Source organism: Sebastes umbrosus, chromosome 10, assembly GCF_015220745.1.
Source record: "Sebastes umbrosus isolate fSebUmb1 chromosome 10, fSebUmb1.pri, whole genome shotgun sequence".
NCBI lineage: Eukaryota > Metazoa > Chordata > Actinopteri > Perciformes > Sebastidae > Sebastes > Sebastes umbrosus.
In genome coordinates, this window is record NC_051278.1 from 812,420 (window position 1) to 836,380 (window position 23,961).

Consider the following 23,961-nt stretch of genomic DNA (forward strand, 5'->3'; position numbering starts at 1 on the left):
TTAGCTACCAGATAACAGAGAAGAGGATGCTAAGAAGCTCGTGGGTTTGGTTGATAAAACTCCCAACAAGATCTCAGAGCCGATCCTCTATACGTCACAGATAAAGTGATGATCTCCAGGTGAAGACAACACGGGGACTTTTGGGAATCCGAATCTCCACATCCACTCTATTCCAGTTTAAAGATCTGTTTGTTTTAGCTGGTTCAGGCAGGCTGCTGAGATCTGACAGAGCTATGATAGGACTCTAATCCAGAGCAAAGCTGATTTGCTTAAGGGGGAGGGTGGGGGGGCGGGGGGGTTAAGATGGCCTGTGACAAGAAACAATTGCCCCAAGTGAGAGTCTGCCTCTCTCCCACCCTGCTCCATGACAAAGGTGTACTCTCCATGCTAAGTGACAAATCTGGGGAGACAAAGAGCATTAGCAGGGTGATGCTCTGCTCCACTGCCTCTGATTGTGGCCAACTCAAAGAGAATCTAATATGGATTTTAAAAAGAGGAGAGGGAGAGATTAGAATGGAAGAGAAACAATGAACACCTTCTACCAAGGGGGAATTAGTGGAGGGATTGGATAAGGAGCTGGTGTGCCTTAGTGTGTGTGTGTGTGTGTGTGTGTGTGTGTGTGCACGGGTGAGCGCTTGTTCTTTGAAATTCCTTTTCCATGAAAGAACAATAAGGTTCCCCCGATTCTGTTTATGTGCATCTCACAAAAACACAAACAGCTCCGTCTCATTTTGAAGAGTGCACGTTGTGGAAGAGCCACAAAGTCGATGATCACTTGTCTCATAACCAACAAGCATTATAAGGGGGGCAAGGGGTCGCCATACCGAGTTGCTCAAAGGCTGGGTAAGGCAAATATAAATGTGTTCTGAAAAGTAGTATATCAAATTAGGTTTCAAAATCATGAAACAATCAGCAGTATTCTCTGCTCTGAAACGCTTAGGGCGTGTCTAAAGAAGGCTCCGAAACCACGGCCAATTGAGGGTGAGGGTTGACGACACTTCTTGGCCATCTCACTGCTGCGCTACTTCCACCGGCCGCCGAGCCGGCTTCTTCCGGTTTAGCCCTATATATGCTAACCTGAATGGGGATAAAACAATTCAATCGTGTGGCTCATTTAGACTTTTCAAATGTTATCAGACTGAATCGATCAAATCCCGCCGGTGAAAAGAGAATTTTTTTGCGGGGGTTGAGATGCTCAAATAAGTATACACCATTTTACAGCCACAACAATAGCAGGCTGCGGTGTAGGCAATGGTGTAGGCAACGGTGTGGGCGACGGTGTGGGCGACGGTGTGGGCGACGGTGTAGGCGACGGTTTAGGCAATGGTGTAGGCGACGGTGTAGACTGCGGTGTAGGCAACGATGTAGGCGACGATGCAGGCGACGGTGTGGGCTACGGTGAGGAGGAGTTATGCTAAGGACGACTTCAGGACGTATCAGGGCCGCCCAAAAAAATTCTGAACACAAAAATAGAGAAAAACTGTTTAACTCCACAATTCAGTCCTATAGTTCAGTCTCTTCATGTTTTCAACTCTTATTTTCTACGATGTGTTTAGAAACAAATCTCTGATTTGACTTTAAAACAGAGGAGCTGAATCCGATGCAGATGTGTAGACTGTGTTTATCTGTAATAATGTTCTTTATCATTTCACTTTTGCTTAAAGAACATTTTTAAGAACATTTTGACGAGTGAGTGAAACACCCGATACGACCACGGTGGAAATGTGTGTCCTTCGCCACATCTCTTCAACACCCGTGGATATACGCCTTTACTATGAGACACCTCGAGTTCCTGACCCCGTCCTCTGAGGGCGCGGTACTGCTGGTACAGATTTATATCCCAAACAGAGACACAGACATGTTTGGGGATCAGTCTAACTGTCAGTGGCTGGCTTAGCGCTGGCATCAGAGCACATCACAAGACCCTATTCATTGCCACTTAGCAGAACAGTCGCCTCAGTTTGCCAGTAACTGTGTGTGTGTGTGTGTGTGTGTGTGTGTGTGTGTGTGTGTGTTTACGTCCTAAAATGCTCACACACAAACACACACTCTTGCACGAACCCACTGTGAGCGGATCTTGACGAGATAATGTCAAAGGAGTCACCCCACACACAAGTTTAACCTGAGTTCATCACAAACCTCTCCACACATATTCTTCGCCACCACCAACTCTCACACACACACACACACACACACACATGTATCTAGCGAGCCAACGGGCCGCCCACGCTGGCCCGGCGGGTCAAGCTTGTGGATAAACAGGGGGATTTGCGTTGGGCAGTGTTTTGCGGGCCACACAGGCCTGTCTCCATCGCGAGCAGCCATCTTAAGTCGCACAGAGGAAAAATAAATAACGGAGAGATGGAGATAATAACTGTTCCGCTCGTCGTCGTACCACCAGAACAGTTTGACCACCCATCATCGCCACGTCAGACATGACATCAAAACAAGGTGAGAAGAGGATGAAGAGTGTGATTAGAGCCGACTGAGGAGGAGGAGGAGGACAGGATGTGACGCTGTGAAGTGGTAGAGGACGACCTCAGAGGTGACTGATAACGGAGGGTGTGGACGCCACTAAAGGCCTTCACCTCAACATATTGTTTTAATCTTGAATACTTTCACACAGAACACAAATATTATGTGGCAAACAAGCAACCTCATTTTTTTTCTGGGAACGAGGTGGATTTTTCGGAGCTTAAAGTCATCAACCGATCCCGTTGTGCAGAACAGACCTGTTCAAAACGTAAACTATAGTGTCCAACAACACGGAGACTCCGTAGTCTGAACCTTTATTACTCCTTTCAACCTTGACAAAGGCAGCGCAGACCAGATGCACTCCTTCTGATCTTACCTTTCACAATAAAAGCCCTAGACATATACACTACACAACCGTTTAGGGTTAATTCACTCGGAGCATTATGCTGAAAGGAAACTCAATAAAATAAATGACAGTAACTTATGCTATACAATAATTTATCTCTGGGTCAATAGGATCCCGGTAGTCGGTCCTCTGCCTGCACAAATCTATTCAAACCTTTTATTGAACAATTGCTGCCGGTATGAAGTTCTTTGATGCCAAATATTTGCAGTATTTTGCATTTTGGTGCCGTTTATTGGTCACCCCCCCGGTGTGTAAAGGCCTTAAGAGCCTCCGATGAGACATCAGGACTGTAGCTCTCAGAAATTGTTTTAAAAATGTTAGATTGAGAGACATGAAGTAGAAAATGGCATCATAAAGAAACAAATAAGTTCATGACCTCATCTGTATTGATGTTCTGCATCTTGAAGCGCTGCAGGTTGACGCTGGATGTGGAGTTGCACATCAGGTTTTGCACACAGAACAATTTAAAAGAGAAAAGGCCAATGAGTGACATGATGACGTTTACACATACAAGTCAACGAATAGAGCACACCTTGAACAAACAGCATCTCAATCAGCCTCTCCTCCTCCTCCTCCTCCTCCTCTTCTTCACTTCACTGTTCAAGGCTCATTTTACACCTAAATACCTGATACGGTAGACACCTCTGCTGCTGCCAGCATGTGTGTTTGTAGGTGAATGTGTGTATGAGTTTGTGATGTGTGTGAGTTAGTGTGTGGGTCAGCTTGGGGACAGGATGTAGTAACAGGAGGAGTGACACCAGCCTGTACACAGTCAGCTGGTAAACCCTGCAGGGCCTGGACTGGCTTGGCCCGGGACAACAGTCATCATTATACTGAAACAGAAATCAGCTTGCTTTGAGTTAACATCTAGTCTCTGACCCTTTTTAAATAAAGCTCTTTTTTGTCATTTTAAACTTCTGATAGTTGACAGACAGTATACTTCAGGAAAGAGAGGGGGATTGCATGTTATAAAGGTTCCCAGCTGGAATCAAACCACAGACATTGAGACTATGTTGTTTTAAAAAGGGATAGTTTGGGTGTTTTGAAGTGAGGAGGTATGAGGTACCTTTCCACAGTCAGTGTATTACCTACAGTAGATGACGGTCAGCACGCCTCCAGTTTAGAGGAACAGACAGGAGTACCAGCACGTACAGAGTACTGCTGAGGACGGGGGCAGCAGTCAAATGGATTTTAGACACCTAAAAGAAAGGCTCACCTAAATCACCTAATCAATATCAGTTTAGAATATTTTCATTGTTCTACCTTGCCGTCAGACAGCCCTTTCAGAAGGGGAACTGAAGCCGCCAAAGCCCTCGCCAAAGCCACCGGACTTCATAGATAAACCTTGTTATTAATTAGCTATCAGAACACGGGGGGTTGCTGGTCAACCGCTGCCTGTCTGGTTGTTTTGGCGAGAGCATAACGGCTTTAGTTCCTTGTCGGAAACATAGACTGTAGAGCTGTTTTACGTCAATGTAAACCTCTGAAAATATTCTAAATATAGCGTACACTTAAACTGATATGGATTATTTTAGGTGGGACTTTCTTTTAGGGGTATAACATATGTTTTCCGTCCACAGCAGTACTTTGCTTTGCTCCTGTGCTGGTATTCCTGTCTGCTTCTCTGAACTGGAGGTGTGCCGACCGTCATCTTCTGTAGGTAATACACTGACTATGAAGAAGTACCTCACTTCAAAACACCCAAACTATCCCTTTAAAAACACCCAGTATCAGGTAGCATGCAGATGGTGACTCAAACATCATTAAAACAGTAGCCTACTTAGTTTAATACTCCTATTGTTGCCTCTTGTTTTGAGATAAAAGTCGTATGTGCTTAGACTATGAGTCTAAAGTTCCTCCACTGGCAGAGATGCTATTAAACAAACTGATCCGGATGCACACAGACAGTATATGGATATTAGTTCGCAGGGCACAACAAACACAACAAATCCTGTTAACGGTTGACTGTCAGCAGGTAGGTCTCAGGTAGGTCTTCCCCTCTTCTGTTCAACCAATCACAAGATATTACCCAGTCGGGAGATGCATCCATTTAAGATTTGGCTAAATGTTGAAAACACGGTGCGATCCGCAGTTTGTAACATCAACATCTCCAGTCAAAACACACACACTAAGTCAGGCTGTCGGGTCTGTCGTGTGAAGGCCACACAGGTAACACGGACGTCTCCCAGGTGACACTTGTGTTTTGATGTTTATTTTGGGGTCAGACGTCACACTGTATGAGGCCAAACAAAACCTGTTTGGGCCGGTTCAGACTCGGCATGTGTGTGTTTGGGCTAGAAATGTATCTATATGTGCATGTGTGTGTCTGGGTGTGAGATTATATACTGTATGTGTACACATGACGTGAGCCTGTGTGTGTGTGTGTGTGTGTGTGTGTGTGTGAGACAGTGTGTGTATGACTGTGTGTGTGTTTGCTGCAGTGTCTGGTGACATCTGCTGCGTTGTTGGCTGGGAGCGGAGCGCAGCGGGCTGCAGGAGCCTCAGACTAAGGAGATGAAAGCCGAGGTCACAACCTGGACCAGTGGGACAAAGACACACTCGCTCACAACAACACACAAATACAAAGTCACACATGCAAACGTAAAGACAGACACACACACACACACTGCTAACATATGTCTCTCTCACACACACACACACACACACACACACACACACACACACACACACACACACACACAAAGCATGCAGGGGGCAGACAAGAACACAAGGACGAGAGACGGAAGAATAAACAGGACAAAGATACAAACAGTTAAGAAGACAAAACAATATGAAGAGACTAAATGTAAAAGCTATACACACACACACACACACACACAGAGAGAGAGACAGTATGAAAAAGATGACGCAAGCACAGCAGCAAAGCTCCACATCATCAGGGGCAACGGTTTAATCAGTTAATTAACAAACACATGCATGTAAGCAAAACACACACACAGATAGAAGATACAGTGAGAGGCCAGCCGTAGGTCTAAGAGCTGCACAGAGCAGGGTGAGCCTGTGTGTATGAGTGTGTGCATGTGTGCATGTGTGTGCATTATTACCATGATTGTCTGCTGATGTCAATTTATGTATTTGTATTTATGCATCTGTCTGCAGGGAATAACATACTGTATCGAAAACTAATGCCACCGGCCTTGGTCGTGTGGCTAATAAACAATCTAATCTAATCGAAAAGGAACGTGAATAGATCCGGGTTGGACATTAGCCATGGCCCGATGGCCCGATGGCCCGATGGCCCGTGGCCACAAACTGTTACTCTGTGCCCGCTGTCCCCCTGTCACTCTCTTGAGGATGAGCCTGCGTGTCTCAATGAGATGACGGTGACTGAATGCCCTATTGAAGCGCTGCACAGGGCGACTGAACTTCTGTTGGACGTTGCCCGTTTCTTTGCCTGGTTTAAAAGCATCGCAATGGAAGAGGAACGGCTGATATTGTGGAGTTGAAATGAGGGCGTTAATGCTTTCTAGTAGCCGTTAGCAGCCGGTGGGCAGCAGAGTCCTGCTCGGTTAAATAAGACGAGGTAACTGCTAACGTTAACGGTGGTTCCATTGAGTTACATTATGATGCTCTATTCAGTAGAAATGAGTATTGAGCAAAGGTAAATTACAACGTTATCAGAAACGTAATCTTGTAAAATTCAGTTTTTGGTGGAGAAACTTGAATAAATACAGTTGCTACCACATTTAGGGGCTCGGTGGCCCGTGGGGCCGGTACTTAAACATACTAGTGTCTAATGTTATGGATAAATTGAAGGTACAGCTGTGAAAAGGGCAATATGGATATATGTGTAGATTATTTTTTCATTTTGCCAATTCATCTTTTAATCTAAGATATAACAAAATAATGCCCCAACATGAGTTCCCAGGCGATTTGTGTTTTTACTGTGTGACCAATAATCCCAAAGATATTTAATTTACAATGATATAAAACCTTCTTCTCACATTTAAAGGAACAGCGTGTCGGACAGCATCTAGTGGTGTGGTTGCAGGTTGAAACCAACTGAGTACCCCTCCGCTCACTCCTCCCTTTTTAAGACTGCGGTAACGTGGGCCGCCGGGTGCCATTCGCCTCGCTCAGAGGCCATCCATACCATAATAACACTACTTTAGGAGCAACAGGAAGTCAAGCGGCGGCTGGCGGTACCATGGTTTAACACTCGGAGAACTACGACAGCCTTCAGGTAAGGTCAAAATATGAGAGTCTCTCTCTAGAGTCAGTGTTTGGTTTGTCCCTCCTGGGCTACTGTAGACACATGGCAGACTCCGTGAAGAGGATCTGCTCCATATGTAGACATGAAGGACTCATTCTATGCTAACAAAAACACAACAGTTCTTAGTTTCAGGTGATTATACACTAAAGAAAACAGAGTTATGAATAATAGATACCCTGACATGTTTCACATTGGTCCTTTAAGAAGCTGGATTATTGACTAATCAATGGTGTTTATTACACTAAATAAGGAATACTCAGTCCCCCAACTGGACACCAACTCACACACGCTCAGTCACAGTCACACACATAAGACACCTGCACAGAGACATTAGAGACACACACACACACACACACACACACACACACACACACACACACACACACACCTCATGGCGGTGGTGGCAGTTAGTCAGCAGACCAGCCATGTGATGGGGTGGTGTGGTGTGGATTAGGGGGCCAGTAAGCCTATTAGGGCGACAGGAGGGACCACCCGGCCTCCACAGCCACCTACAACCCACACACACACACACACACACACACACACAGAGCACCCTAACTGACTGGACACACACACCAAGATACACAGTCCTCTAGACACAGGTGCAGTTTCTCACCAACACACACACACACCCACACACACACACACACACACACACACACACACACACACACACACCTTTTACACTGTTGGTTTTTAAGCTGGGAGCTTAACTCTGTGGAGTAATTTGCTCCATATTGTGTGTGTATGTTCATTTTCTTATTCAGCCCATAATACTGTATGTGCTTCAATGAACAAAAATAATACATTTTAGCTGCGTCGTGGCAGAAAACGGCAGCATTTAGAGTTGTAATAGTTGTGTGTGTGTGTGTGTGTGTGTGTGTGTGTGTGTGTGTGTGCGTGTGCGTCTCTAGTGCGAGCCTAGTGTGTGTGTGTGTGTGTGTGTGTGTGTGCATGTGTCAGGAGGGGTCCAGGCGTGGGGGGTAATCACCAGCATCTGTTGCCTCTCCTCAGGGCGATTAATTAGATTAAATTAATTTGGAAAGCGTGTGTGAATGTGTGATCCCATACTAAGAATCCCCCCCGCCTCCCTACAGTGACACACACACACACACACACACTAATTTACATCCTCCCAGCTTTTAACTATAAAGCATATATTATTCAGAATTAACTCTCAGCACACACACACACACACACACACACACACACACACACACACTCCTCTTCCTAACACAATAAATTAGGCCTTTTGAGTTCTCCAAACTATTTAAGAAATGGGGAAAACGAGCAAAGGTGAAAACTTTGGAGACACATGCGTGCACACGAGCGCAAATTAATCCCAATTTGTCGGCCTCGGCACGGGAGAAACTTTTGGGATTTCATACTTCATACCAGCTTTTGTCACCTTTGCGTGAATAGCCAAGGGCTGAAATAATTGTGTTTTTCTTCCCCGAGGCCCCGTCAGCGCTCACAAGCCACTGGCCTACGTAATGTGTTCCAGACAGAGAGAGGAGGGGAGGCGGGGAGGGAGGCAGTAGACACACCATGGCTGTGGGTACAATACAGAGAGAGGCTGTGTGTGTGTGTGTAAAGGTGATGGAGTTGAGTGTGAGTGTGAGAGGGTGTCATGGTTGTTCACTGTGTGTGCGGTGAGGGGACTGGGTGACAGTGTGTGACTGGATGAGTGTGCGCCAAGTGGGAGGAATGTGGCGTGGAAATGGCCTTAATGGAGTTGGACGTGGTCCACAATAGACAGGACATCACCTCAGAGAGAGGACTGAAAGGGAAAAGAGACGGAGAGGAGAAGAGATAGAGAAGGAGAAAAGAAAGCAGTAACAACGAGGCCGACGGGGTGACAGAAACATTAAACAATTAACATTAACAAATCCCGAAATATATCCACTATATTAGGGATGGAGGGGAATCAATACAGCATAGTAGTGAAAATATTATATTGATACACAGACATCAATCGCAAATTAATCACACATTTTATCTGTTCTAAATGAACCTTAAAGGAGATTAGTCCAGTATTTAATCCTCTTATCAACATGGGAGTGGACAAATATGCTGCTTTATGCAAAATGTATGTATATATTTATTATTGCAAATCAATGAACAACACAAATCAATGACAGATATTGATCCAGTAACCCTCACAGGTACTGCATTTAGCATAAAACAATATGCTCCAATCAGAACATGGCAAACTGCAGCCCAACAGGCAACAACAGCTGTCAGTGTGTCAGTGTGCTGACTTGACTATGACTTGCCCCAAACTGCATGTGATGATCATAAAGTGGGCATGTCTGTAAAGGGGAGACTCGTGGGTACCCATAGAACCCATTTACATTCACTGATCTGGAGGTCAGAGGTCAAGGGACCCCTTCGAAAATGGCCATGCCAGTTTTCCCTCGCCAAAATATAGTGTAAGTTTGGAGCGTTATTTAACCTCCTTCATGACCAGCTGGTCTGACATGGTTGGTACCGATGGATCCATCAGGTTTTATAGTTTCATTTAATATCAGTATACCAAATACCAGTAAGACGGAGCCCGCTACAACCTCTGAAAGACAGAAAAGCAGTTTGGCCCTCCGGCGGGCCATCAGATTGTTAAGAGGTTAATGGTATATATAATAATTAGGGCTGTCAAAGTTAACACGATAATAACGCGTTAACACAAACTTGTTTTAACGCCGCTAATTTCTTTAATGTATAAACGCAATTTGTGTTTTGACCTCTGACCTCCAGATCAGTGAAAACTCTGAGATGAACAGAGTGAAAACTGTACCTTATTAGAATAAACAGATGTTAACAAACATAATTTGCATAACTGCATAATTTGCAGTTGAAAAAAGGTAATAAATCGCAATATATCTTATCACAATACTTAATCGCGAAATGTTTAAAATCTTAATAAGATTGTATCGTAACTTAAGTATCGTGATGATATCGTATCGTAGGACCTCCCACCCCGACTGTACATCGTTAAATCAGCCAAACATTGGTCTGTACATGTTGTATTAAAGCAGACAGTTGTCCACTCACCCATTACATCTAATTAAAACTAAGCATATGTTCTATTAAAGATCAGCAGGTTTTTTAACAGTTTTGTTAGTGTGACAAATCTTTTTTTTTTCCTTTATGCAGCAGAATAACACAGTCACCCTTAATGCAATGATTGTGTAGGTTCATAGCATTAAAAGAGGCAGTTCAAAAGCCATTAAAAGCCTTAAAGTGGCAATTTGAAAAGCGATATTTAAAATGCTGAAACATGCAGCGGACGGCTGTCAGAACAGGGTAAAGCGGTGATTTGGCAGAGCGGCCGTAGATTTAGAAATTCCTTCTTTTTCTGAGTGACATTGATGTAATGTGAGTGAAGTGTGAGAGATGGGGGGAGGAGGAGCGACGGGGGAGAGAGGGCCTTGGAGTGTGTATCACTGTATATTCAATGTATTCAGACATGATAGCTTCTCACTTTAAATACAACAGGCCTGTGTGTGTGTGTTATTTAAATCCTCCCTCAAAGCTTTGAAGATGAGGGAAGTTGGTCGACCATCTCCAGCTTTGGTTGATATGCAAACGCAGAGCGAATACACACATGCACATATTAAACCTCCCCTGCACGCACACACACACACACACACACACACACACACACACACACACACACAAAAGAGCCTGTCAGCACAATGCCTTCAAATATAGCCGTCCAATCTTTTGACTCTCAATTTGCCCACCTTTTTGATAATACGCGCCTATTTGAAAAAGGGTGAAAGGCAAGGGTAGCATGCAATTTAGAGATACTACTGTGTAGCCGTTTCTAGCCTGCCACCTCTCTCTCTCTCTCTCTCTCTCTCTCTCTCCATCTTTTGATTATGCGATTCCTCCTTGGCAGACGAACAAATAGAGGAGAGAAAAAGGTAGTGTTTGACACTGCCATTTTTCAATGACAAAATACAATCAAACCAGGGCCAGTAATTCGACGGGGAGGGATTAGCCTAGCGCGAGGTTGGGCCCCTCAGATTAAGACGAAGCCACAGCGCCGGGATCTTGAATTTCATCATCTCCGGCGCTCGGGCACAATGGCGTATTCTTCCCCTTTCTCCTCCGCCGTCTGATGAGGGGTCAGGAGAACTCACCTCTCCTCTTCTTCTGTTCCTGCTGCTCAGAGCAGCACTCAGTACCGCATTCATTCATCCCTCCTGACTTTATATTAGCTTAGATACCTGGGAGGTGGGGGGTGCTGTGAGGAAGCAGGTTCTGTTATACACTCATGCACACACATGCAAACTCAGAATATGCTCACAAACATGTGATGTGTTTGGATACCGTTATACGTTTCATCACACATACATCAACAGACACATGCAGCCAACAGATACCTACTGACACACAAACACTCGGGTGACATAAGGAGGTGATCCAACACATTTATGAGTGAATATTTGAAAAGGGGTTTTCACAGATCTTAGGCTAGACTGCCCTCTTGTGGTCAGTTTATATATAGTTCCTTGATTTCTGCTCATGTGCTCTGTTAATGGTGAGAAACCAGGAACCAGCAGCACCATTCAAATATCATTAAGTCTTGGTTGAGGCTTTCTGCAAGTCTGGGTCGTACCCGAAACATAACTTATTCAGTTTAGTAAATGATATGAGAAGAAGCTTTACTGTTCACACATGGAGATATGTCCTATATGTGAAGTTGAGACTACCTGAGCAGGATGCTGTTCTTTTGCATCCCTTCATATGTATTTCTGTCTGTCCGTCAGTCTCACATTAGAGGTAACAGTGATAGTATTCAGAGAGGTCACAGCAAAGCACCAATCGGTGGCACTTAAGCACCAAACAAACAAGGAAACAAATGTCTCAAGAGTTTAGTGGCTTTTATATGAAAGTTGTTGATGCATGTGCACTTCCTGGGATGATATCCTTAAAGTAAAACGCAACATTAAAAACCAGGACATAACAAAAGAAGGATTTGTGTCTCAGATGAATTAGTCCACATGGATGAAGCTCCATGTTGTCTTATAGTGTAAAGATATCTAACTGGCTTTGGTGTTTTAAAAAGCTGCCGTCTTCCAGTAGTAAATATGTCTCTCGTGATTACTAGGGTTTGTTATTACTCAACATTTTTAAGCATTTAGCATGAAAAGACTGCAATAAAACTACCTCAAACTAAATCATGTAGAGACAAAGAGGTCAAGACTCTTACCCTGTTGGAAATGTAATAAGTAGCGTAACTATTTTAATTACTTAATGAACGTAATATAGGTATTATAGTTGATTACTTTTTGATAAGATGTTTCCTCAGGTTTAACATCAAAATTATTGTTTCAGAATTTTTTCAGAGCTTTTCTTTCTGACATTTTTTTCTGACTTTTTTTGTCCGACATTTTTCAAATCTTTTTTTTCCAGACTTTTTTTTCGGGCATTTTTTAGATCTTTTTTTTCGGACATTTTTCAAACTTATCACTACTGGTAAAAAAAAGCTTTATACTGTACAGTAATGTAAGAGCTCTTTTCTGTTTTGTAAAGGAAAATATTTTTGAATTTCCAGCACTGAAATACGTTCTTGTGCGACGACAAGGTCAACCGCCTTGGCGTGAGAGAGAGGGGCAAGGAGGGGCTGAGCGGATCAATTAAATACGATTTTAAAAGTGGAAACTAGTGACTAAAAAAAATCGTTAAATATGTGCATTAAGTGTCACTAGAAGCCGCTCAGTCCAACGAGGGGTGTCACGCCACCACACGCCACCAGTTCCGTAACCCGGCAGCGTCATGTCACCACTAATCCACTAGTTAATCATCGCAAAGCAACAGAATGAATGTTATATTCTACATATAAGTAATTTACCATGTATTTAGTTACTCTCCAACACTGCTGACAGCACACGTGTGACAATAAAATAATGAGCAAAAGAAAAACAGATGGAGATACGTGGATTTTTATGAAGATCCATAGAGTTTTTAAAGGGGGGCAAACGTAAGTTATTTAATTTAAATGATTACAATTAATTTAAAAAAAAGAAATAGATATAAAAAAACACTCAAACCAAGCATAACGTACACCTGTTCACTTCTTGTTTATAATTTATAAAAGCTATCCAACCCCCTAAAAAAAAAATACATAACATAAATTCAACCTTAAATCACAGTTAGTCTCTCATTTTGTTTTTGCCATCATTTCATCATTGCCCTCCCTCTATAGTGTATGAAGGTGTAAGGTTGCCTTCTCCCTCTCCTCCCTCCTGTCCTCCCTCCCTCCCTCCTCTCCTCTCCTCCCTCCCTCCTCTCCTCCCTCCTCCCTCCTCTCCTCCCTCCTCTGTGCTCTCCATTCCTGCTGTCAGGGAGCTTTGATCTCTCTGTCATTAGTCAGGTATGCAGAGACGCAGGAAAACCCACTAACTTTCTGTCTTTTCCTCTCCCTTTCTTGCTCTCTTTCTGCTCTCTCCCACGCTCCGGCCAGAGAACACCGGTTGACCTGCTTGTCTTCTCAGCTTTCTATCAAAGAGAGAAAAGGTAGAGCCGTTTCTGCTGTCGCTCCTTTGAGCTTGACATGTACAGAAAGTGACAGTGGTGAAGCACCCCTCTCCAAAAGTAAAAAAGTTTACACATCAGAGCATTCATTAAAGGTTCATTTGCTCATCTAAGTCACTCTCAGAACCTCTTAAACATGCTAAAGTTTAAAGATGAATTCCTGCTAAAGTGCTATCTCCTTGACGCCACAGCTAATGTTTCCTTCAAATCAACTAATTCTGATAATAAAAAACTTCCATGCCAGCAAAAACAAAGTCAGAGCAGGTATCAACTTTTCTTTTCCCCAAACGGTGAGTGACATTCTTCACTTCTTACTATTCCAGCAACACACGTCAAGACTTGCACTTCTCAGAAACATGAATCTGGCGTAACGAGCTACAAACACGCTGAAGACTTCATTAGTGATCTTTCAAACTGGGCTTCTTCTAAAACCTTCACCAACACATAAACACATGTGATCACCAGAGACACTTCAAGAGAAGAGTGTGCACTGAAAAGGGAGGTCAGGTTGTACATGTGATATGTGTCAGTGTACATCCAGCAGGGTGGCTCCTCCTTCAACTACAGGACCAGGACAATCACCTGTAACAGCAAGGACCCACCCTGCTCAATGAATCCCTACCAGATCAAAATGCCCTGCTCTTGACCTCTCATCTCGCAGAATCACAGAGTATTATTGATTGTATCCCTACGACTATTAGTAGAACTAGTGCAGTGCCCGTTCTGGACAGGTCGATCGCTTGGCCCCCTGAATTGCTGCTCACAGCGTTGTCTGGGAGGTGGAGTGCGAGGACCCCAAAGATGGTGACGAGAGGTTAACGTCACGCTGCCGTAAAGTGGTATCGTAGCCGTTTTGCGAGTACAAGTACATGAGCACAGTATCGGACCCAATACCCGATACTGGCATCGGTATCGGTGCATCCCTATACACATGTCAATCAAATATGGTTGCAATAGCACAAAGAGTTCAGGAGATATGACATTTATAATATAAGCACCTGCCCACAGCATTGGAGCAAACTGTGAGGACCAGGGAACATCAAAAATCCAAAAAATAACTCAGTCTAACTTGGTCCAGAGATGTTGTTTACCACATTTTGTGACGATTGCTCAAAATGTGTTGGAGGAGTATCAAAAAATCTGATTTGGACACAATTCAAAAAGCAAATCTAGATGCAAATGTGCTTGGCTTATATGCATGGATTCGTCTGGACCCACAGAATCCAGGAAAAAAGAATTTTGTTTCTGAGATTTATGATTAAAAAGTTACAGGCCAAAACGTAAAGTTCATTGCTATAGAGCCACCATCTGGCCAACTTGCACCACATTCAACACTGAACTCCTTCACAGCAAAACACCTGCCAAGTGTGAAGTAGATTGGATGAACGGTTCTGGAGATATAAGGACGGACGGACGGACAGACAAACAGGCACGCAGAGATTCCTGGCTTTATAGTTAGATGATGCCTGAGATGTGCCGTCATGTTTTCCTTCCAGAGTCACTCTGATTCTAACACAGACAATATGTCTTTAAGAGTGTAGGAGACACCACATCGTCTCACTGCCACAGAAAGCATTAGTCATCAGTCTGGAATAACTACACGTTCTACTAAAGGCTAAAACAAGAGTACAAAGGCCTCATTTGTCCAACATGTCTTCATTACTCAGGCACACCGTGTCACAGAACTGGCTCCAGCAGATGAAGAAAACACAGAAAATCACTTGTGAACAGCAAGTTTCCAGTTTCCTGGCCAGTGGTACATGTTGAACTGGTCTCCCATTTCCTCCCCGCTCTTTTCCTCTACTCCCTTCCCTCCTCCCTGAATCCAACGCTCCCATTTCACCAAACTGCTCAATCAGTTCCTCTCTCTTCTGCTTCTCCTTCCAGATGTTTGGTTATTCACTGTGAGTCCTGGTTTTCATCTAATACTGCGTGGCATGCAATTGTCCTTTCCTTGCAACAGTCATTCTGTTGCCTTGAACACTCATGTGACCGATATGACAAAAAAAACAGAAAATGAGAAGCTGCATCATAAAAATGCAGTTAATAAATGAATAAATAAATGCATAATGCCAGCCCTTATTGGTAGTTAAGTTACAACTCAGTCACAAAGTTACAAGCACACCTGAAGTTTGAGGCCTCAGGATGTAAATGACACTTCATAATTGCTTCTAGAAATGCAGGCTGTTACGACCCATAAACACACGCTTGTGTTGATTTGCTAAACACTCATTGTGGTCATGCAGATATGCCAAGATGCAAGTCAGCACTTGGTGGTTTAATCCGAGTGCTGCCACAAACACACAGTGAGAGAAGCATGTAATAGCATAGTCTGACCACATGGTGGCAGAACCTGCATATGTAATGCAAAGAGGGTCTACCCAGAAAACAGCTGACAATGAGGAATGTCTTGTTTTATACTATAAAGTTGTCATCAGCAGTCATTGTAAGTGACCGTCCAGGTGTCTTTGAGCAAGGTACCCAATCATTCCCCCCCCGAATAAGGTTAAAGAAAAAATAGTACTCACATTTTCAATGACAAACGTCCATTCTTTGTCTTCAAACTCCTCTGCATGGGGATCCTGCAGGAGCAACGGAAAAATACATGTTTAAGTACACAATATACAGAATATTAGAGCAGCCTGCAGCCACAGCATGAAAACTACACGTTAGAAATAACTAGGAATCATCACTCAATAACTCAATCTTGAAGCAGTTCATTTTATTAACTGGAGATTTTCATTTTGGTTATAAAAGTGCCAGAAGACTAAAAGCTGTGACACAGAAAAGGTTTAGTTTATGAGTGACAGTGCTGCTCTGACCTGGTTCGTCTGTCCTCCCTCCCTTTTTCCCATACATGTGCTGAATGTTTTCAATTGATGAGATAACTTGTAATGACATGATAATGAGCTGCTGACTCTTTACTTTGTTGCTACAACTGTTTGTCCATGTATACTCAGCTGTTGCCTGACATTCATTCTGCGTGTGTGTTTTAACCGTGGGTTTTAATCGTAACAAAGGGTAAGCAACATTACAACACCAAACATCCATGAATCATTAACCGAGAACACAGAAGAATACAAAACTACTGATGTGTCTCTCTCCGTCTGTCTCTGATGATATAGTGTACTTGTGTCTCTGCCTTGTCTCACTTCCTGCCTGTTAAGCTGTGATGTGATGAGAGGAGACAGTAATGGAGGCAGCGAGACAGCAGGCAGCCCCGTCTTACAGTCGACCTTCACTGCCCTCCAGGAGCTCGTATACAGAAGCACTCACACACAACCACAAATCACTGCTGGACACACACAGACCTGCAAATCCAACCTGATCAACCCCCCATCCTTTCCTGTATTCACACAAACAATGCACACTTCAACCACTGCAATATAACACAGATATGCACATTAAACTGATGAAACAATTCAAAACATTAAATCATTTTAAATGTCAATGCAACGTTAAAATGACGAGGGCGTGACGCCGTCAGCGACCCGTCGCTTGAAACCGCAAAGACTGCTTTTATATTTATTTATTTATTTATTGAACCTTGATTCAGATCTCACCATCGAGTACCTGGTGCTCCTTTTAATGGAGCTTCTATAGTGTTTTTATGTAAATGTGTTTTTAATGCATCCTGTCCTGGATGTGATACAATGTGTTTTTATTAGCAGATTTTGCACATGGAAACCGAAGACACATTTCTGCCTTTTGCACACAAAAGTAGACAATAAAGTATCTTCAATTGTATTTTATTGTATTTTATAGTTAGTGAAGTCATTTATCAAGTTAAAATTAGGGCTGTCAATCGATTCAAATATTTAATCGCGATTAATAGCATGATTATCCATAGTTGATTTTTTATCTGTTCAAACTTAAAGGGAGATTAGTCCAGTATTTAATCCTCTTATCAACATGGGAGTGGACAAATATGCTGCTTTATGTAAATGTTTGTATATATTTATTATTATAAATCAATGAACAACTCAGATCAATGACAGATATTGATCCAGAAACCCTCACAGGTACTGCATTTAGCATAAAACAATATGCTCCAATCATAACATGTCAAACTGCAGCCCAACAGACAACAACAGCTGTCAGTGTGTCAGTGTGCTGACTTGACTATAACTTGCCCCAAACTGCATGTGATGATCATAAAGTGGGCATGTCTGTAAAGGGGAGACTCGTGGGTACCTATAAAAACCCATTTACATTCACTGATCTGGAGGTCAGAGGTCAAGAGACCCATTTGAACATGGACATGACAGTTTATCCTCTCCAACATTTAGCCTAACTTTGGAGCGTTATTTAACCTCCTTCATGACCAGCTAGTATGACATGGTTGGTACCGATGGATTCATCAGGTTTTCTTGTTTCATACGATACCAGTATCTTCATTCTAACTTTAAAACTGAGCCGCTACAAAAAAAAAAAATCACAAGTTGCGTTGAAGAAATCAGAGGTTATTATCTCGTTAGCCTTGACAGCGCTAATTCTAATACATCACTTTGGACTCTGGTAAAATGAGGTGGGCATTCGCTGTTACTATTGCTCTTACTGTTACTACTATCGTGTCTGTGCCTTTCACAGACAAAATGATTGATCAATAAAACCAATAGACTATAATCGTTTGTTGCAGCCTCGGTACTACACCACCTACACACAAGCAAACACATGCTCTGCCAGCCTTTCTGTCTGACGGCGCCCGCTACACACCCCAGGAAATCAATATTCCTGCAGTCTGGTACATCAGTCAAACACAACACCCACATGGACACAAACACACACACACAGCGAGTCATACGGCTGCCTCATCCTTCCGTTATTCAACTGCCACATAAAGTACTTCTAAAAGCCAACAGAGCCTGATATTATCAGCCGTCTCAGTTTATGGAGCTGTCTGCAGTGTTTTAGTGCTGCAGGTAAACACAAGCTGCAGGTCAGCGACGGTATACAACCGCATTTTATAACATATTGCCGTTGTTAACATGTTTTAACATTAATAAGGTTATACTAAGCTTCTGTGTGTTAAGTGTAACAATCCACAAAGCCAATCACTGCCCAGTAAAGTTACATATTAATATCAGTTTTTTTCTAGTCTGTCTGCGGGTGTTCGTCTCCCTGAAGTACAGGCTGCAATACTGCTGAGCTCAGCTGGTTTCACTGCAGAGCTTCAGGCCAGCCGGGGCGTATGAGAGCATCTTCAAATCAGCGTCTGCTTTAGTCGACATACACACTGCAGAAATATCTAAATGTGAGTTATTAGAATTTTTATAGATTTAGAACGGCATTAAGCAATCAATATTTCTCGAAAGTCGATGAGTCGAATCATCGTCAGTGACCCCTAAGTCAACTTGACATTGAGAACTTTGTGCTCTTGTAAACAAATGAATCATAACCACATTGGTTGTAAAGCTATGAATGGTGATGACACAGCCAAGCGAGGTAAACGAGACGGGGTTTGTGTGTCAACACAGGTTGGGAGGTTTGCCGACATCGCCCCAGACTCCTCGCCCCGAGTACAGTCTGTCCTCAGGGAGAGAGGATGCAGCGAGCATCATGGCCTTGGGAAACGGCGAGATCTGGGCGAGGGGTGCTGCAAAGCTCACGAGCCACCTCCTCCCCAGGCCTTTCCCAGCTGAGACCGGTCGCGGCGCACTGTGGCGCCCTCGCCCCGAACCTCTGAGTTGAATCCCCCCGGGCAGACTGCACAGATCCCACCGGTTAAGTATAAAAATATTCTCGGTTCATTATGAAACTGTGGCGGAACGCATTTGACTATGTTAATATGGTCAAAATCATCACTGAAACTCAGGTCAATGGAGTTTCTGATAAACAATAGTCAAATCTTCATATTTAACAGCCAAATCGGAGTCAAAATAAAAAAAAATCTGATTCAGGTACAGCCCTAATTTTCTATATGAAAAGTGGCACTTAGTGTTGCACGTCCACAAAGTTGGGGGACTCCAGAGACAGATGGTTGAAATCGTTGCCCCAGAGGTTACAATATCCTGACTTTTAGTCCCTCGTATGGCTCAAGCTCTGAATTCTCTGGATCCTACATTTACCAGAATGCAACCAACAGCATCTCTTTGTTAAATCCTCCCTGTCTGATGTCCTCGGTTTGTTGTGCACACTTTCCGTCTCAGTATAACCCTGATTATGTCATCAGGGCCACAGAAGACATTATACAGCTACATTAACCAGCTGAGTCTCTTTATGACGAGTGACCTGACTTTTATTTGTAAAACTGTCCCTTTAAAAATGTTAACTACATTTTCTTTGTATCGGCTGTAGTGGATAAAAAAGCTTTTAGATAGCAGAGGGGATGTTATTAGATGTGAGTCTTTATCAAATAGATGTGGGTGAAATGTTCCTTCAGTGGTTTCTTATTACACAAACAGCTTTATTACTTCCTCTGGGACAGGAAGTGGAAGTGGGCCCAGAATAGAGAGAGACACTGTGCAGCAGGAGCTAGACGAGCACTGCCAGTACACATGCAAGTTGGGACTCTTTTCCATGCACGATGTGCCTTATAAGTAATAAAAAGCCAGTGCACAAAGCAGAGGCAGGTACGTAGGTATTTGTGGCAGGAGATCTAGTTGAGACACAGAGAGAGGTAACAAGACACCGAGCTCTGAGCTAGCCTGTCAGCACACAGAGGCCCAGCATGTTTAAGTAAGCCAGGCATAGTGACAGAGACTGTCTGTCCAAAGTGTGTCATTTACAGACACAACTGTATTAATATACTAAACAATGTCCAAATTCATTTTCATGCATGGATCTAAACAGTCCTGGTAGACTCTAATCTACACACTTTATACTGTATCATTCAGCTAATATTGATTTATAATAGTAAATAATACACATTGTGCTGCTTTTGGGTGTTACACATTTACCGCTGCTACTCTGTCAAGCTGTCAGAGGTGTCATAGAGCCGCACTGTCACTGACTGCACTCCCCTTTTGAGGATGTATCCAGGATGTCAAGGTTGAAAGATAGAAGATCAAACCTACAGATCACAGTGTAGAAGTGAACCACCATCACCTGGTGATCAAGACAGAAGACGGTGAAATGAAGGAACACTGTTCCTGTAAAGCCGGTAGGTCTTTATTCACTGCTGCAATCATTACAAATCAAAAGCAGCATGTGTTTACATTCAGTATACCTTCAGTAGCTAGCGGAGCATAGAAGTGCTTATGCTAGTTACGGTACGTGTCCACAGCCTACGTGCTTTCCACGCTCCCCATTCATTGTCTATGTAAGCAGCCGCGCAATGCATTCTGGTAGCGTGGCGTCGCGATTCGAGAGACTAGGCGTCACGACGCCCGCTCTTTATTTGCATAAAGTTGAGGGCTCGTTTACTTTATGTAAATCACGGGCGTCCGACGCGACTCGCCGCCTCTCCAAACCCCCGAGGATCTTTTAAAATAAACGTTGTTGATCTAAAATAAAGACAGATTCATCAACATGGATTATTTCTCGCCTCAAATGTTTTCAGAAACACATTTCAGTGAACTATTTACGTGAAATAAGAGAAGAAAGTTTCCAAACGAGCCTCCATACTGGTTCTGGTTTGAAAGCTGGGAGCAGCAGCCAACGGCGGGAAAGCGTTCGTCCAATCAGGAGCCGAGTGCCTTGTTTCCAGGGACAGCACACTAAGCGTCCAATGTTGGGAAGCGTCGCGTCCCCTCGCGATAAAAAACGCCCCTGTGGACACGTACCATAAATGATATGCTACCGTACTCTGCTAATTTTACGTCGAAATGTACGTAGTGTTTTGTTTCTGATACTCCGCTATGATTGGCCAGTCTGCGTTCGAGGGGCGGGACTTAGCGAAGGGTCGATTTTGACCCTCATGCTCCATTAACAACCCGAGTCCATCCTAAACACAGAAACTTGTCTCAGAGCTGATTGAACAGCTGTAGCCTACCTTAAAGAGAGTGACCGTGATCTCGATATTCTCTGGTACGGGCCACACCACCACTCCTCTGTAGGGGTTTTTGATGCCAGGCTGCCAGCTGTGGGCCTTGGAGGATTTCCGCCGACTCCTGCGCGTCCACACCACCACCAGTTTGTCCGGTTGCCTGAGGACAGAGAGAAAAGACAGATGAGTGAAAAAGGTCAAAAGTATTAATTCATCAATCCACCTCTCTCTGTATCTCCATCTACCTACACATCAACACGTTGACACCGTCAGTCACACTGATCAGCTCCAATCTTAATGCCTCAACTGACAACAACACACACACAGCTTCTCAGGTATGAATAAATCATGAGACACAGCTAAACCCTGGCTCTCTGTGGACTGCAGCACACACACACACACACACACTAGAGGTTAGTGTGACGGGTAGAGAACCCAATGAGGCTGAAAGTTACGACAACCTAACCCAGTCCAGATCAATCACTCTGTACAGGAGACGCAGGGGAATCTGACAGTCAGCTCTCCCGACACTTTACCTCTCTTTCATTTCAACGTCGTACGACGTTCATCAAGGCTCAACGTGGACATCTTTGTCATATAACAAAGCCCACGTTGTGTGATGTGAATACAAGAGACATAGGTTTCCTACAGTATTCATTTTGGCAGCTATTTTAGAGCTTGTCTTAGTCTTAAAACTAAAATGTTTATTAGTTTTAGTCACTTTTTAGTCATTTTTATCCTTCATAGTTTTAGTCGACACCAACTCAAAACGTTTTAGTCACAGAAGAGTCATTCAATCTGAGTCTGTTGCTGTTTTCTCTCTTAATTTTGTCAGCTATTTCTTTTCAATTTAAATCTTAGTCTTTAGTCATCATTCAGTCATCATTATATTGAACATTTCTTTTGAACAATCATTTCAACACATGTTGAATGATTAAGAATGCAGCTTTACAGTTAGTTAGAGTCCTCCTGACTGCGCTGTTCAGTCGCACCCATCGGTCCGTTATGAGAACCTATGACATGTCAAAATGTGCATTCCTCAACCACCGGAACTCGACCCGCAAACCGCCAACTTTATGCAGCACAAGAGGTGTGATACCAGAAGGACAGGACAAGGACGACAGACTGGATGCCACCGCCGCAGGGCGCCATGCATGTGTTTGAGAGAGCGAGAGAGTGACAGAGAGAGAGACAGAGAGAGAGAGGGTGAGAGAAGGTGGCAAGGTGGTAAAAATAAAGAGAGATTTTGGTCAAGTTGTTATGTTTTTAAACTACATTACAGTTTTTTCGTCAACGATATTGCATGTTTGATATCGTCTCCGTTAGCGTTTAATGACGTCGGTGTCGTCTCGTTATTGTCTCATCTTAGTCATGGATAAAAAGGTAGTTGAACATATCTCGTCATAGTTTTCGTTAATAATAAAATGAACACTGGTCTCCTAAAAAGTTGCTTAAATTCTTAAACCACAGTGCATTATATTGTTTTGCATAGTATATTACAGCTTAAAAGTGTGTTCAGAGCAGCAGCCATGGTCCACTCTGCTACTATATCAGCGTATCCATTATTATCAAGCAAGTAAGTCATTTAAAATAACTCTTGATTAAAGTAATCAACTGTAAATATTAGAGACGCAGAGAGGGCCAATGTCCTCACAGAGCATTAGCCCACTTTCTCTCTCTCACACATTAAAAAGCACACTTTAATCACACTTTAACCTGCTTAGAGCAGCTTAATAAATTACACCTGACACGCTAGTTTGCCTTGATGGGAAAATCACATCGTGAGAAATTAGGGGCTGTCAATAGTTCTCCCTTATTCACACTATAAATTACATTATATACACTTATAGTCAGTCTGAGAATTCATCTGAAAAACAGCCAAAGCCGTTAGCTACCTGGCAAGTTTACAAGTCTGGACCTGCTCGTCTGTCACTCCTGGTGTATATTGTAAAAGTGTGTGTGTTCTGAGGCTGAAATGTTTAATTTCTATATTAAAAGTACCACTTAATAGTAACATTTAATCTTTTAATACTAATTTATATTTTAATAGGGATGCCTTGGATCAGAATCAGCCCGATGATGACCTTATTAAGCGGATCAGGCGTCAGTCATGACGTGAACCAAGCTGTCAGGACTCGACCCTGCACGGCTTACCTTCATCAAAAACTACATTTACACCCCAAATCCTACAATATAGGTCAAACCATGCTTTGGCTTTTGGTCAGAGGGAACAGAGTGGCACAGTTAGCAGATGCCAGTCTACAAGATTGTCTGTCAATAGGTGAGTCCGGGTTTGAGTCCCTGTTCTGGTAGATATCCGCCGGTCTTGAGTTCTCCAGCTACAAAGCTGATGCTCTGTCACTGAGCCTGACCTCT

The 23,961-nt window shown here is 43.3% G+C and overlaps 1 protein-coding gene across 11 annotated transcripts in view; it reads right to left on the reverse strand.

Annotated features, from left to right (window-relative positions):
- The window catches only part of ehbp1 (EH domain binding protein 1), a 214,095-nt gene that overhangs the window by 162,079 nt on the left and 28,055 nt on the right, over window positions 1-23,961 (reverse strand). For 9 of the 11 annotated variants that reach the window (XM_037783094.1, XM_037783086.1, XM_037783088.1 and 6 more), the window contains exons 3-4: window positions 21,592-21,745; window positions 16,187-16,240 (exon numbers count right to left, since the gene is read on the reverse strand). In XM_037783094.1, the coding sequence (XP_037639022.1) occupies window positions 16,187-16,240; window positions 21,592-21,745 (208 nt within the window). Of the gene's footprint in view, window positions 1-16,186; window positions 16,241-20,557; window positions 20,706-21,591; window positions 21,746-23,961 lie in introns of those variants that run through there. The other 2 variants (XM_037783089.1, XM_037783090.1) reach the window with 2 other exon arrangements.